Here is a 17,303-nt window from a genome sequence, read left to right on the forward strand (position 1 = left end):
CTGCAAAAGCACTGCTATTTAATTATGCTTTATTTCACACCACACATCTAATTAGAAGACTCTGTGTCATAACTGTAAATTAGATGTATTGCCATTTAGAATTATGAAAACATTGCTGAAGACCTCTCTTTTTTTTTTCAATGTGCCACTTATTTCTTCTTCATTGACACTGGACTAATAATGTTACTGAAAACATTTGAATTTAATATTTTCTAATTTAATGACTTGATTAATTTTGTTTTTTTGTTTCTTTTCAGGCCACGATATCGGTTAAGGAAGTCCAAAAGTCGCAGTCCAAGTCCATATGCCCAGAAATGGGCACACCGTAGTCGATCGCGATCTCGCAGTCGTGGTCGTCACTACACATGGAGACGAACTAGGTCTCGCAGTCATTCCAGGGGCCGGTCTTTAGCTGGCACCAAAATTAGTTATTCTAACGTGAAATATTGTAACAGTTTAGGGGCTGAATTAAATAAAGTAAAGGCGAGTAAGTCTAGTCAGTATGTGCCTAGAAACAGAAAAATGACAAAAGACTCACCACAAGTGATAATAGAAATAGTGGAAAGGACTCCATCACATTCACCTTCATCTGATTCACATCGGAGCCCTTCAGTGAAAGGGGAATCAGAAGTTCCCACTCCTAAATCTGATCATTCGAAAGATAAATGTGAAGAGGAAAAGACCCCTATTAAACTAGAGACTCCAAAGAACAAATCTGAGATTTTCTGTGAAGAATCTGAAGCGGAACAGAAAGAAGAGTTAACCCCTATTCCTGCTGAGCCTTTGTCCCCTGAGGTGAAACCTGAGCCAAAAATGCCAACCCCAGAGCCAGACAGAAAACAGGTTATGAAAAGACTACCTCTCCCCCAAGTGTTACCTGTAGAAGAAATTGAGAGTGAATCTGACTCTCCAGAACAAACACCACCAAGGTAAGCAGTTTGTAGTTTATTTTCTACCAAACATTTTGTTGTGGAGGTACAGGCATGGTACCATGGTCAAGAAGTTCACTTCAAAACCACAAAGTTCCCAGTTCAGTCCAGTTGCATGGCTGCATGAGTTTCTACCAAAGCGCTGGTTAGAGCAGTGCATTTTGAATTAAAATTTAGTGGACAGAAACTGTGCAAGAGCTTATTGTGTGTGTAAGAGATTACTAATGTGGTTGCAACTGGAAGGGCATCCAGTCAAAAATCTGCCTCAGAAAACCCGCTGGACTCTTGCCAGCATGGAAAAGCAAGTCGAAAGTGATTATAATAGTTTGTGTGTGCATGTGTCTACATTTAAAAGTAATACTAATGTTTATGCCCTGTAAATTAGCAGTTGAACTAAGAGAGATTGTTACAATAAATCCTGAGCTGAATTTGATAAACTTTGAAAGCAGTGTCCCAGGATGGCTGCAGTTGAATGGCTGAAAGAAAAAACTCTGTGTGTGCTTGCGTGTGCATGCACATTAAGAAGTTTGCCAACCTAGTTTCAGGTTCAATTCCACTTCATGGCACCTTGTACTAGTGTCTTCTAGTATAGTTTCAGATCAACTAGATTCTTGTGAGTTTATTTAGTAGATGAAAACTGAAAGAACTACCTTGTGTGTGTGTGTGTGTGTTTGACCCCCCACCCCCACCCCACCATCACATGAATACCAATGTTGGTATGTTTATGTTCCCGTAATCTAGCAGTTTGGCAAAAAGAGACCGCTAGAATAAGTACTAGGCTTACAAAGAAGAAGTCCTGAGATTGATTTCTTTGACTAAAGGCAGTGCTCCAGCATGACCACAGTCAGCCGATTGAAACAAATAAACGAATAAAAAATATTAGTTCCATAAGGGAAAAATCCTATTAGGAAGTTGCATCGACAAATCTCCAGAGGTGACCTAACTCTCAAACGTGTATTTTTGTAGCAGTTGATATGGCAATGCTGTTGACAGTCCAGTATGAATACTAAAGATTACTAATGAAAGTTACACAGTCATCAGCTTGGAGGATTTTGCTTATTTAATTGATCTTTATACATTGTTAATGAAATGTGCATAGGAAGATGTAACTGTTATATAAACAATTCTCCTGTTTTGTTTTGCAATATTTGTATGTATGTGTGCACATGTGTATGCACGCATGCACACACTTATATGACTTAGATAGTTCTAATTGTATTCTGATCATGACAGCAGCACTGTACAGTCTCTCTTGCTACTTTATCACATTTACATTACCTATAGTTTCTGTTGGCATTTTTATTGTTTAATACACGAATTACTTCAGCTTTATGGATAATTAAAACAAATTAGTGATGTGGACTTTTGAAAATTTGATTAATTTGTAATTAGTTTCTCTGGCTTTTCTTGTTTATGTAACGTCTTTTACAATCTGTTGACCGTAAAAATAGATTCTGAATAGAGTGTTAACAGAGATAGGAACTGTGGCAAAAATATAATGAATTTTTTTCAGGTTAAAGGAAGTAAACTTTACATATGTGCTTATCATTATCAGCATTTAACCCTTTCGTTACCAACCCTGCTGAAACCACCTCTGGCTCTGAGTACAAATGTCTTGTTTTCATAAGTTTTGAATTAAAATCTTCCACCAAACTTCAGTCACAATTCATGTTCCCAACACAAGCTTAATGATAACTAAGTTATTTTATTAAATTCTTTGTTATATTTAAATTAATTGAAAGAAACACAGTACATCTCTAAATAAATACAGCAACAAAAGGATTAGTGTCTCTTTTCTATGCTGGCATGGATTGGAGGGTTTGACAGGATCTGGCAAGTCATAAGGGTGCACAGAGCTCCAATGTCAGCTTTGGCATGGTTTCTGTGGCTGGATTCTTTCCTAATGTCAATCACTTCACAATGTGTATGGGTTGCAAACTTCTTTGGTCATGGGGAAATAGTACCTTGCTTGGAAACAGGTGAGGGTTGGTGACAGGAAGAGCATCCAGCGGTGGGAAATCCGCCTCACTAGTTTCTGTCTGACCCATGTAAGTGTGGCATGGCCGTGTGATAAGAAGCTTGCTTCCCAACCACATTGTCCTGAGTTCAGTCCCACTGTGTGACACCTTGGGTAAATGTCTTCTTCTATAGCCTTGGGCAGACTAAAGCCCTGGGAGTGGATTTGTTAGATGGAAACTGAAAAGAAGCCTGTTATATATATATATATATATATATATATATATATATATATATATATGCATATATGCATATATGTGTGTGTGTGTGTCTGTGTTTGTCCTGCTATCGCTTGACAACCGATGTTGGTGTGTTTATGTCCCCGTAACTTAGCAATTCGGCTAAAGAGACCGACAGAATAAGTACTAGGCTTACAAAGAATAAGTCCTGGGGTTGATTTGTTTGACTAAAGGTGGTGCTAAAGCATGGCCACAATCAAATAACTGAAACAAAAGAATTAAGACAGAGGGGATGAAGATGAAGATTTCTTCTTGAAAATCATCATCTACTACCCTCTCACTTGTATAATAGGCTCCTGTATTAGGTCCTGCACATATTCTTAGTTTAGATGTGTCACATCGTGACCTGATTTTTCGACTGATGTTACTTTGTCCAAAGTCTCTTCGTCCATGTCTTTTGGTCCAACATCTTTTTTCCGATAATTTTTTTGTACACCGACTTTTTCTCCAATTTTAAATAAACTCTTTGGAAAACAATGTGAAAATGAACATCAAATAATCATTGAGAATTTTATTGATAGGATTTGTCGTTGGACGAAAAATTCATCGGATGAAAAGACGTTTGATGAAATGATGTCGGACAAAAAGACATAGCACTCACTGTCTGATATATCTTCTATATAATAACAAAAGCTCCCATGACTTTCAGAAACATTTTTTCACACTCAGAGTTGCTGAAGCGCAGAACAAACTACCTGCATCAGTTGTTAGTTGCCAAGACATTACATACTTTAAAACCTCACTGCTTCCTGAATTTCGCCAACGCTACACCTGATACCCCCCTCCCCCCGCTTCCATGTATATCATGACTCATACACTGTTCCCTTTCCTGACTTTTGTACATAATTCTGTGTACTGTACATGCACCTTTGATGAGTTGTAGTGCACCTGAGCACTATGCACAGTAATTTCATTATTTTAAAATGACATTGGGTCTTTTTATCTTCTCTTTATTTCATGGTATTTTCTCACCAAGTTACTTCTTATTTATGATACTGTCACACATGTAATTTGATTGGATTAATTAAATATCAGTTGTGATTAGTTTTATTTTCCTTATTTACGCAACAAAATTATTTTAGTACATTAACATTAGAGTTAGGATCTTCCAATACAGAGCACTGTGCATTAATGGATTAAGATAGGTGAAGTAACGATAAACAGGACATTAGCTAGGGAATGCTGCTAATAATGTTGGTCAGTGGGTGGGAGTTTGGCAAATCTAACTTCTACAAATAGCCGTTATTTTACGTGCCTCAACTTGTCTGGTTGTGAAATAGTGTCCGGTGAGAGACGAGGACGTGAAGAGGGAAAGAGTTTTAGAAAGGAAATTGAAACCATAAAACAGAGATCCTGCTGGGAACAAACAGCTCTGTTAATATTCTCTTTCTTTCTCTTCTGAAGAGTAGTGGTGATGATGACAACTACAATGATGATAATTATTATTATTATTATTGATTGATCTCGTGGAATCTTGTATAGTGTTTATCCTTCCATATTGATTGTAATGTGAATCTTGTTATCTATCCGTTGCTTTGTCTGTTCATCCAGTTGTCTTATCTGTTTTATCCATCTCTGTATCCTTCCTTCCTTCCTTATCTCTGTAACAAAAAACAGACTCTACACTCTATTTCACAGTTGAGTGTTTAATGGTACGAGGAAGAGCGTTATCTACAATAAAAATATTTTGCTTCATCGACTATACCAATGCGAGCAGAAAAAAAACTGTTTAGTTATTGATCTGCTACAATTCAAGCTGAATACTGACCCTTTCCTGTACCAACAAATGTGGGCAGAGAGAGAGAGAAAGATGGGGTTATCATTTTATTAATAAATCCAAGGTCTTGCTTGTCCAGTCTATGGTTAATCAGACTGTACAAGTTATTTAACCCCAGGCTAATCCTGATCGAGCAGATTCATCCAAAACATTCCACCTGTAATAATCCCATCTTTTCCATAGATACAGTGCAGCAGGCATCGCATTATCTGATAGGGTCAGAGTCCTCTTTTTTTTTTAAGAAGGCAAAGTGTGATTATGAGGAGATTTGTCTGTTATTTCTAGCAAGTAAATTGAGAATTACATTATCTGATGTGGCCTTCTTTCTGTGACTATAGGAGAGATTTACCTGTTATTTCTAGCAAATCAGGCAACAGCACAGAGACCTCTTTGTTGGCTTGTGCATTTATACTAGTCATACACCAAGTTCAAATTACTTAGTTATGCATACAAAAAGGTTCTTGGCATATTAATGTGTGAGATAAATATTTTAGAGAGATTGCTTACCTTGCTTCATGGTTGAGTGACTAGCTGTAGGAAGTTATCTGGTTGTTTAAAACAAGAACAAAAATCTATCTGGAAATCAATTTATGCATAGAGACATAGGAAAACAGTTTACTTTGTTTTAACTCAATCTCCTGTCTTTTGTAAGACCACTATTGGCCTCTCTGAGTTATTTCTCTGAGCTTATTTTTAGTTTAGATTATCCTGGCACAAGCATGGCTACATGGTAAGAAGCTTGCTTCCCAACCGCATGGTTTTGGGTTCAGTTTGACTGCATGACGCTTTGGGTGAGTGTCTTCTCCCATAGCCTTGGGCCGATCAAAGCTTTGTGAGTGGATTTGGTTGACAGAAACTGAAAGAAGGCGGTGAGCTGGCAGAAACGTTACCCTGCCGGGTGAAATGCTTGGCAGTATTTCATCTGCCGTTATGTTCTGAGTTCAAATTCCGCAGAGGTTGACTTTGCCTTTCATCCTTTCAGGGTCGATAAATTAAGTACTGTACATTATATAAATAACATTGCTTTACACCAAACCAGTGGGTCGCCACCATTTTTTACCTATAGACCTCTTTGGTTACTATTTTGTTTGAATGGATCTCCACAGCTATTCTATGTTTGACCCTTTAGCATTCAGATTATTTTGTCAAATGTTATGCCTAGTTATTCACATTGTTTTGAATTAATGGTGGATTATCTTGTAGCTTTGAGATTTTCAAAATGTGATTACTTATTTTTAGAAGGACATTGCAGGGTAGATGTGAGAGGCTGGATCTAGCTGGTTTGAACAAAAAACATGTAGAATATTTTGGCTGGATATGGCCGGTTTGAATATGAAATGGTTAAAAACTAGTTTTACTGATATTGCTTTCAAATCTTTTTCACACGTTCATTTGTCCGAGAGAACATGTTTCAGTGGCTGGAAAAACATGTTGAATTATGTGAAACGATAGAGTAAGAAACCTAGTACCAGATCTTTTCATGGACCTTTCAAATACTACTGTGGTTCCCCAATTTATTCTTTTGCTTACACGGACCCCACAAAATCTTATATTGTGCCCCAAGGTTCATGTGGACCCTGGTTGAGAATTAGTTTGTCTCCATACATACACACACTGAAATAGTCAGTTAGCTACCATACATGCATTGTGTAGAGAGATCACATGTACTAAATTAGTCATTTTGTTACTACACACACATTATATAGAGATATCACAGTAGACCATAAATTAGTCAGTTACTATACAGGGTGGCCTGAAAGTAAATTTACAGTTATCACGTAGGCACTTAGGATTTCTTTTAAAACATTTTATTACATTTAAATTTCTCTTACAAACCGGAAACTAAATTAGCATAGAATAATGGTTTCATATTTCTTTTTTTTTTTATGATTAAGATCTAAACTGTTAATATATGAATGCAAAAGAGATAGTTGAATAACTGTAAACCTACTTTTGGGTCACATTATATAGTGACATCACAGCACATAGCTACTTGGTTATCATGTAGAGATTATATAAATAACATCATTGTACACACTAAATAGTCAATTTGTTACTGTATATCCATTGTATAGATACATCAGTGTACATGCAGATTAATCACTTAGTTACCAAACATACATAGACACATCACTGTCCACACTAAAACCAGCAATTCCAGGAAATGATGATGATGGCTTAATTGTAAATTGTACGTTGATACGGAGAAAATTGTAATGAATTCCTGGGAAGGCAATTGTGGTCTGTCATCCCAGTATTTTTTATTGCGGTAATAGCTGCAACAATAAAGCTGTTATCACAATAAGACAATGTGTGTGAAATAGTAGTAATAGTAGTAGGGATGTTGTATAAATCACTATTTAACCATTTGACAGTATGATAGGAGTGAAGTAAATATTTAATTATCCTAAGTATGGTGTGGATTAGAGTAGGGGTGATGTTAACTGAGTTTAAAGATTATTTGCCAACATAACATGGCAGTCCTGGTTTAGGACGAATGTTGCTGTAATTTAGCCCCAGGAGGCATCGTCTCCAGTTGGCTATATGACACATACACACAAACGTATATATCATCATCATCATACATCCGTTGTCTATGCTAGCATGGGTTGGACAGTTTGACTAGAGCTAACAAGTTAGGGAGCTGCACCAGATTCCAGTCTGATTTGGCATGGTATATATACATATGTGTGTGTGTGTGTGTGTGTGTATATATATATATATATATATATATATATATATATATACATAGATATATAAATCCATCCATCCAAATTGAAGGTGGTTGGCGTTAGGAAGGGCATCCAGCTGTAAAAACCTTGCCAAATCAGATTGGAGCCCAGTGCAGCCTTCTGGCTTGCCAGTCCTCAGTCAAACCGTCCATCCCATGCCAGCATGGAAAGCGGACATTAAATGACGACGATGATTATGAGGAAAAATCACAATATTTGTTTAGTGTGACTAATTGAGAAAAATTTAGATCATTTGTTTATTGTCCCCAGATATTTAGTCTACATTGTTTTGCACACGTTCATGTATATATTTTAGTAGATTAAATGCATCTGTAGTGTGTGTGTGTGTGTGAATTAATATGTTTTCTGTAAGTGCTATACATAAGCAGATACCTACATTCACTCACACACACACACACACACACACACACACACACACACACACACACTTGCATGTGTATGAGACTAATTCTCCCCTCACAAGGATGTTAATATTGACGCAGATTTTACACTGTGTTATTTCCTTTACTATTTATTTGTCTTTCTTTTACACTTCTTATCTCTGATTTATCTCTCTTTTGCGTCAAACCTAACCACTTTGTTTTTTGTTTTTATTTATTTTTTTGCAGTGAACAACAGGTTGTGTTGTCTCCTGTAAGACACCGACGCATCACGGACTTACCAATGCCACCAGTTGTTGACGACCCTGATCAGGAGGTTGATATCGACATAGATAGTCAAGGTGATATCAAGCCGTCATCCCTAGGTTTGGAAATGATGGAGATGAAGAGCAGAATTGATTCTAACGTGTCGGCTGCTCCAAAGTTAAAGAGACCAAAGTGAGTTACAATGTGTGAAAGCGTGGTGGTGGTGGTGGTGTGTTATGTGGTACTACCTGAACAGCAATTGTGTTGGTAGAATGTAGGACTGCTTGCTATGGGTATTTCTGTGTGGTGGGGCTGGGCAAGTGTTCACACACATACACATGCCTACACTACCCAAACCTATATTTATAAATCACTTTTAATCATGGAATACAATGTAGAAAAATCTATAAATAATAACTTGCAAATATTGGGGTTAAAAAAAAGAATCCATTGGATGGGAAAAGTTGCAAGATGGTCTGCTGACAGAATCGTTAACGAGTCAGACAAGATGTTTAGTAGTATTTTTTCTGACTCTTTATGTTCTGAGTTCAAATCCTCCTGCCGTCAACTTTGCCTTTCATCCTTTCAAGCTCAATAAAATAAAGTACCAGTGAAGAACTGGGGTCAATAATGTAATCAATTTGCCCTCTCCTTTCAGGCTTGCTGGCCTTGTTCCAAAATTAGAATTATTTATAGCTTCATCTCCTTTGAGTTCCACCATTAAAACTAATATATTTCATGTCCCAAAATTTCTAGATTCTCTTAACAAAAGCAATGTGTGTGTGTGTGTGTGTGTGAAGGTTTGTGGCTTGATGTTTCGTGTGTAGCACTCATGGTCGCTGTATCATATGTTTGATTCCCAGATATATACCCTCACTACCATATGGATGTCTTGTGAAAGAAAAAGGCTCGGGGAGTCAGCCTTGATAGCACATCAGGGAATGGAGTCCTTCAGGTGATGTAGAGCTCTCCTGTGAGGCAATTCACCTTGGAGAAGGCCATTCCAATTACAGCTTGATGGTCGCTGCTGGCATCTTAGCTCACTGATCCACTGTGGTGAGCCTCCAAAACTGAAAGAGTGGAATCAGATTGAGGAGATTGATTCTGAGTTCAAAGTTACTAACAGCAGGCAAGAAAAGAAAAGCCCTGCAGCGTCAGGTTTACGTAGCCTCTTGAAGATGTGCCATTTTCCCTCGTGATCTTCAGACATGAAGAAACTGCCATCGTATGTGTGTGTGTGTAGATGGATAGACAGACAGACAGACAGATATAAGCATGATTTACAGAACAAGAGAAATAGGTAGTTTTCATTGGTGGTTTTTGTATCAAACGATGAAGAGTATGACATGTTGCTTAACATTTTGTTGGAACAGACCTGTCCAAATCCATGCTGGTTTGGGATCTAAAAGATATTAAATGATAAGTGAGCCCCTTGAGTGATTGAAGGTGTAGTATTGACAGAAGTGAAAGATGATAGAGAGGAATATGTGTCTTGCTTAACCTTTTCATTACCAACCTGGCTGAAACCATCTCTGGCTCTGTACTACAAATGTCTTGTTTTCATAAGTTTTGAATTAAAAACTTCCACCAAGCCTTAGTCATAATTTATTTTCTTAACACTAGCTGAGTTATAATTAAGTTATTTTACTAAATTCTTTGTTATATTTAAAGTTATTGAAAGAAACACAGCATCTCAGACTAAATACAGTAACGAAAGGGTTAAGAGAAGATACAAGGCATCTAACAAGCCACCTATTGTCCCTTTCAAAAACACTTTTATTGGTTATGTGGGCGTATACAGCTTGAAAAATTTATGATTTCAAACGGTGTTTGCTGGTATACAACTGATGCTTTCAGAAAACAACTTATAATGGCATTCAAGAAATTTGGTCTGTGCTTGATGGCCAAACCAAAGACCTTTCAACAATAACCTTGCTTGATGTCATGCTTCATCTAAATCATTCTGCTTGCCAACTCTTCTCTCCAAATACCTTCTCAAGAATTTCAAGGAAGATCTTTCTGATACATGGTAAATGACTGTTGACTTCAGTGGTCACATGATCAATTAAAGAAGCAGTAATGTTAATTTATACTGCTTACACCAATGATTTCTTATCAATCTGTTGACTTTTCTAGTTGAGTGAGTGGAAGGTCAACAGAGCTAAGCCATAGCCTAGAACTTAATTTGTGTCTGCCTTGTGCATAAACTTATATCACATGCTACACACTTCTAACACAGAATAAGGGTGTGTGTGTACATATATCATCATCGTCGTTTAACGTCCGCTTTCCATGCTAGCATGGGTTGGACGATTTGACTCAGGACTGGTGGACCAGGAGGCGACACCAGGCTCCAATCTGATTTGGCAGAGTTTCTACAGCTGGATGCCCTTCCTAATGCCAACCACTCCGAGAGTGTAGTCGGTGCTTTTACGTGCCACCGGCACGAGGGCCAGTCAGATAGGTACTAGCAACGGCCACGCTCGAAATGGTGTGTTTTACGTGCCATCTGCACAAGAGCCAGTCCATTGGCACTGGCAACAATCTCGCTTGGATGTCTTACTGGCAAAGGCCACGCTCGAAATGGTGTATTACGTGTCACCTGCACATAAAAGATCTACCACGAAAGTCCACCTCAACAAGTTCTGCTTCACCCATGTAAATATGGAAAAGTGTATGATAAAATGATGATGATGGCAGTGAAGTGATGATGGTGACAGCTACATTAGGAGTTCTCTTTATCATGAAATTTTAGCGTTGCCTAATGAGAAAGTGTCATCAAATTGATGTTCTTTTCTTTTGCAGAATCTGTCACAAGCGTCGTTATAATGAAAGAAACAAAGGTGACTGGGGGGAGCGCTGCGTTGAAGTATTCCGAAAGATCTGTCAAATTGGTGAAGGAACCTATGGGCAGGTTTACAAAGCTGAAGACACATTTTCTGGTAAGTTTCACTCTACCATTATTTTATAGTAAGTTCCATGGAAGAACTAGAGACAAGCTCCTACCATTATGGCACATAGATTTTAATCCAAATCCCCTATTGCATAATTTGAAACTACACGCACGCACACACACACACACACATCCACTGACAGAACTTTGGTCAGTCTTTGGCTGCTGTTTAAGCCATCACACACAGGAGGACTGAATCTGAAACCAAATGGTTGAGAAGTAATCATCTTAACCCTATGCACATACACACACATGCATGTATCATCATCATTTAATGTCTGTTTTTCAGTGCTGGCATGGGTTGGACAGTTTGACAGGAGTTGGCCAGCTGAAGAGCTGCTTAGGCCCCATGTCTGTTTTAGCATGGTTTCTACAGCTGGATGCCCTTCCCAATACCAACCACTTTACAGAGTGTACTGGGTGCTTTTACACAGCTCCAGCTTGGGTGCATTTACGTGGCATCAGCACCCACAAGTCCACAAGCTTAGGTATGCTCAGCTGGAGAGGGATGCATGCAACAAGCCTGTATTCAAGGACAACCAAGCTTTTACTTAGCTTGGTATGTCTTCTCAAGTACAGCAAGTCACCAACCTTCTTTCTGTGAAATTTATATCTATATTCTTGAATTTATTGCTTTTTTTTTAAATATAAAACTTTAATTTATTTCTTTCGCTCTTTATTCATGTTCCTTTTTTTTTTTTTGATCTGCAGGTGAACTTGTTGCATTGAAAAAGGTTCGTTTAGAAAATGAGAAAGAAGGTTTCCCCATCACAGCAGTGCGGGAGATCAAAATTTTGCGACAGCTGAACCACCCCAACATTGTCAACTTGAAGGAAATCGTCACAGATAAACAGGATGCTCTGGATTTTAGGAAAGACAAAGGTATTTCTTCTCACATTATTATTATTTCATAGAACTTTAGGGCAGCAAGGTGGCAGAATCATTAGCACGCTGCGCAAAATGCTTAGCGGCATTTCATCTGTCTTCACATTCTGAGTTCAAATTCCACCAAGCTTGATTTTATCCTTCATCCGTTTTTTGGAGTCAGTAAATTCTTTGTGGTCGCTGTAATTGACTGGTCCTCTCCTCCACAAATTTCAGGCCTTGTACCTTTAGTAGAAAGGATTATTTCATTGATCTTTGTTGTTGTTTTAACCCTGGGTCAGCTCTGAATTAACAAAGACCACGGTCAAAATGAGAAGGTTAACTACAAAGCACCTATTCCAGATGTAATCTCCACCCAAACTTCTGGATACGATCCTATCTATACAGGACTGTTAACTGTATTCATCAATATAGCCTATTTGCATACATAAATTGCTCTCAAGAACTTGCGAGGAGAGGTGGATTTTTTCTTTTTTATCTGGTTTTTTTTTTTTTTATGGATTAGTCAAGTGAACTAGACACAAGCATGGCTGTTTGTTCCAGAAGTTTGCTTCCCAACCACATGTTACTGGGTTGTGTCCCACTCCATGGCATCATTGGCAAACGTTTTCTACTGTGGCCTCAGGTTGATTAAAGCCTTTTGGGTGGATTTAGTAGGTGGAAACTGAAAGAAGCACAGTGTACATACAGGTGTATGCATGTGTGTCCTTGTCTTGACAGTATGATAGTTATAGATAAATAGATGTCACTGTCATAGCAGAAGTGTGTCATTCATTTCCAATATTCTGTGAGAACATGTATGGACATGGGGAAATATTACCTTACTTGGAAACAGGTAAAGGTTGGTGACAGGAAAGGCATCTCACTGTAGAAGCTCTGCCTCAGTAAGCTCCATCCAGTTCATGCAAGGATGGCACGGTGGATGTTAAAATGATGATGATGATGATGATGAGGGGATGGTGCCCATGACCATTACTGCGACCTTATAGACTTGTGATCCATTTGGTTGACTCTTGGTTGTAACCCCTGTTAGTTACTCTCAGCAGGGAAACGTGAATTCCAGAAAGGTTAGAAAGTGGTTTGTGTTTGGTGGGGGTGGGGTGGGGGTGCTCTCATCTTCTGTATTAAGTCTCAACATAATGTGAGGGATAAGAGGCTGTCAACAGTTGCATGAACAAACGTATTAATTAATTAGAATTACTTGTGAGGAAGAGGAGCAGCTGGTTGTGGCTGTCTGTGTATGTTGCAATGAACATTGCTTGGTGTATATACCACTGCACACCATTTGTAATCAGAACCAGGGACGGATTCTATGATAAGTGGGCCCTTGTCTGAAACTGCACATAAGTAGTACCAAAGTACTGATTGACAATGTAGAAATACAATGAAATATCAATGGTGGGGTTGAATTCATGAGGTTTGAGCTATAATTCCACTTCCTAACTCATTCATCCTACATCTACAAATTTAATCAATGTTTTGGGTTTTTTCTGGGCTATAATTATGATATGAGAAATACCACCAAAAAGTTTGCTTTTTCTCTTTGACTATTTTGGCTATGAATTAAACATTAAAATTTTTTTTTATTTCAGCTGTTACTATGTAACTGGTGTATTTTCTGGTATACAAGTCAGTGTAGTTTATAGTGAAAAAGTGTAGTGTAAATATTTAAACCTCATCACTATCTTTCTAAATCCTATCGCATTTCAATTCATAGAATTTTCAGTCCTCTAGAGTAGTCTTGGTACCTGCTTTTTGGCTGTAAATTTTGATCTGAAAAATTTGACTTGTATACCAGAAAATATCATTTAACTTATTAAAGATAAATCTAAGCAAAGAGAAAAACTTTATTTCAGTATCAGTGTTTCAAATAAAATTAACAGATCTCACCAAAACCCACCTGAAGCTCTTCACTTCATCTCCTAAACACCAACTCTTCATAGCAGTCTTTTTGTTCAACGCCCAACCCTCATCCCTACCCTACCAAATATATACACATTTTGTTTTGACTTTTGGTAATTTTCTTTGTTTTATTTTTGTGCTTTTTATAATTTTTTAAAACTTTTATTTTTGTTTCTTGTTCAGGTGCCTTCTATCTAGTTTTTGAATACATGGACCATGACCTGATGGGTCTGTTAGAGTCCGGTTTAGTACACTTCAACCAGGATCATATCGCTTCCTTCATCAAGCAGCTTCTTGACGGATTAAACTATTGCCACAAGAAAGACTTCCTTCATCGTGACATCAAATGTTCGAACATCCTGCTTAACAATAGGTTGGTAATGACATACATTTTGAGACCAGTCAAGGGTGTCTCACTCATCTTCTTTACTGCTCAATACATTGTTAAACACTTCACAAACTACACAGCTTCCATTAACCCTTTCATTACTAACCCGGCTGAAACCGCCCCTGGCTCTGTAGTACAAATGTCTTGTTTCCATAAGTTTTGAATTAAAATCTTCCACCAAACCTTAGTCACAATTTATGTTCCTAACACTAGCTGAATGATAACCTAGTTATTTTACTAAATTCTTTATTGTTATATTTAAAATCAATTGAAAGAAACACAGAACATCTCAACAGAAATATGGTAACAAAAGGGTTAACAAATGATAAATTCAACCCTTTTGATACCAACCTGGCTGAAACCACCTCTGACTCTGTAGTACAAATGTCTTGTTTCCATAAGTTTTGAATTAAAATCTTCCACCAAACCTTAATCACAATTTATGTTCCTAACACTAGCTTAATGATAACTAAGTTATTTTGCTAAATTCTTTGTTATATTTAAAGTAATTGAAAGAAACACAGAGCATCTCAAAATAAATACAGTAACGAAAGGGTTAAACCACCTTGGTTTATGCAGTTCATATTATTCGACATAATTACATCAACACACTATCTCTCCCCCCTCCCATCATCCACTGTCCATTATCTTCTCTTATGTTCACCTTGCTCTGTGAAGCTTTACTCTATCACCCCCATCACTTCCCTCCTCTTATCTCCTCCAGTCCTGTATCTCTTCTATAGCAAAACACCTGGCATAAAGCCACCAACCACCACCTTCCCCTTCCAAATACTCCCTTTTAGTGGTTGGTCTTAGGAAGGGCATCCAATCATAGAAACCATTCCAAAGATGACATTGGAACCCGACACAGCCGTGCAGCTCACTGGTTCCCTATCAGACTGTCCGACCCATGCCAGCATGGAAAGCAGATGTTAAACGAGAATGAATGGTGAGGGTGAATATTTATTTAGCATTGAACCCCATCACCCTATACCATGATCCAAACCCCACTGGAAGGAAGCTTCTGGTATGTCTCATATAAGATATGTAACCTGAAGTGTCTTATAGCTAAAAATATGACTTGGGGAAGCTACAGATTATAACAATATATCTTGAGAATATCATAGATTAAGATAAGAAATTCAGGAGGATCATTGTTATCATCACCATTTTTAATGTCCTCTTTTCAATGCTTGCATGGGGAAAATGGAGTCTATTAAAGTATATTTTCTACAGCTGGATATCTTTTCTGTCACCAACCACGACTTGTTTCCAAGTAAAGTAATATTTTCCCATGGCCAGACATGTTTAAGCAAAATATCGAAAATACTGAATAACACTGCATGTATGACAGTGATACTCATTTACAACTGTCACATGATGTTAAGACAAGGACACACACACAGATGCCTCTGTGTGTGTGTGTGTGTGTGTGTAATGGATTTTTTCATCACTTTTTATCTACGAAATCCATTCACAAGGTTTTGTGGTTGGCCCAGGACTATAATAGGTGACACTTACCCAAGGTACCACACAGTGGGACTGAACCCAAAACTATGTGCTTAGGAAGCAAACTTTTTAACCACATGACTAGGATATCATGTAGATGTGATTTAAGAATGCAGCAGATGAAGATGTGTGTATTGGGGTATCACATGCTTGGGTACTTTCCTCTTATCAGCAGCCAATTTTTATATTTACTGAAGGATTAGTAAATAAACTGATACATTCCTGAAACGGATGTAATAGTTGATCTGTGGACTTTCAGAATAGCTGTCATTATATCATGGAGAAGTGAAAGGGCAAAGAATAGGTTGATTGTTTCCTTTTGTGAAAAATCCTTTTTCTGTTCAAAAGGAATTCCAACCATGGTTCGTAGTTTGCTACCCCAACAGCTCCTTTATAGGATCCAGTGGCTAATAACATCATCAGGAGGAACCACGTCTGGTTTCGGCCCCAACACCTCTACCGTTTTTGATGTGGCAGACCCCATCCTTTCGGAGGTGTCTTCAGCTCTGGTGTTGAGTGTGTTTCTTCTTTCTCTTTTTTTCTTTTGTTCTTTGGCAGCCACTTAATTTTTGGCTTCTTCACGCCTGTCTCTTTCCTTGGCTGTTTCAATTCAATTGTGGAATGACCCTTGCTATGGTTTCTTCCCAGGAGGTTCTGGCCACACGGCTTCTGGTTTTACAACCCACGCTGTTGAATCACTTTCTTCTGACACTTTAATATTTCTACATTTTTGCCCTCCTCTTCCTTTAATCTATAAAAATTTGGCTGTTGATAAGAAAGACTCATATTTGATGCATGATTCTAGTTGTCCGATATTAATTATGTGATTTCAGTTGTCAAAGATTAAGCTATATCTCCTTGTGTTGTCAGAAACTACAATATGTAAGTTGGTTTTTGTCAAAAGATTAACTATGACGAGAGAGTGATAGAGACTAAATTACTTTATTTTTGGTTTCAAGGATTAAGAGGTATAACACTTGGTGAAGTTGCATATTTAAAGTATATGGCATGAGGGGCATCCTAGATTATCTCTTTCTATTTCAATTCTCTGTCTATGTTTTTAAATCAATTTTTAAAATAAATAATTTGGAGAAATTTTTTTAAATAACTTTCAGTTGAGACAGATTTTTGCATTTTTTATCTTGCAAGGTAATTGGTGACCCTGTCAGTGAATGGTGCCAGGAAAAAGCACTGGTGCTTGTGCCACGAAAAAGCACTGCTGCCTGCCAGTGCCATGAAAGAGCACTGCTGCCTGCCGGTGCCACGAAAGAGCACTGCTGCCTGCCGGTGCCACGAAAGAGCACTGCTGCCTGCCGGTGCCACGAA

At 38.0% G+C, this 17,303-nt stretch overlaps 1 protein-coding gene across 8 annotated transcripts in view; it reads left to right on the plus strand.

Annotated features, from left to right (window-relative positions):
* The window catches only part of LOC106872449 (cyclin-dependent kinase 12), a 150,618-nt gene that overhangs the window by 69,928 nt on the left and 63,387 nt on the right, over nucleotides 1–17,303 (plus strand). For all 8 annotated transcript variants that reach the window (XR_008264937.1, XR_008264936.1, XM_052970862.1 and 5 more), the window contains exons 2-6: nucleotides 258–929; nucleotides 8,323–8,532; nucleotides 11,146–11,282; nucleotides 12,005–12,175; nucleotides 14,264–14,453. Coding sequence is in view for 6 of the 8 variants with exons in the window: in XM_052970862.1 (XP_052826822.1) it covers nucleotides 258–929; nucleotides 8,323–8,532; nucleotides 11,146–11,282; nucleotides 12,005–12,175; nucleotides 14,264–14,453 (1,380 nt within the window). In the remaining 2 variants the exon portion in view is untranslated. The remainder of the gene's footprint in view (nucleotides 1–257; nucleotides 930–8,322; nucleotides 8,533–11,145; nucleotides 11,283–12,004; nucleotides 12,176–14,263; nucleotides 14,454–17,303) is intronic.

The sequence above is a fragment of the Octopus bimaculoides genome, chromosome 9 (genome assembly GCF_001194135.2).
Source record: "Octopus bimaculoides isolate UCB-OBI-ISO-001 chromosome 9, ASM119413v2, whole genome shotgun sequence".
Classification (NCBI taxonomy): domain Eukaryota; kingdom Metazoa; phylum Mollusca; class Cephalopoda; order Octopoda; family Octopodidae; genus Octopus; species Octopus bimaculoides.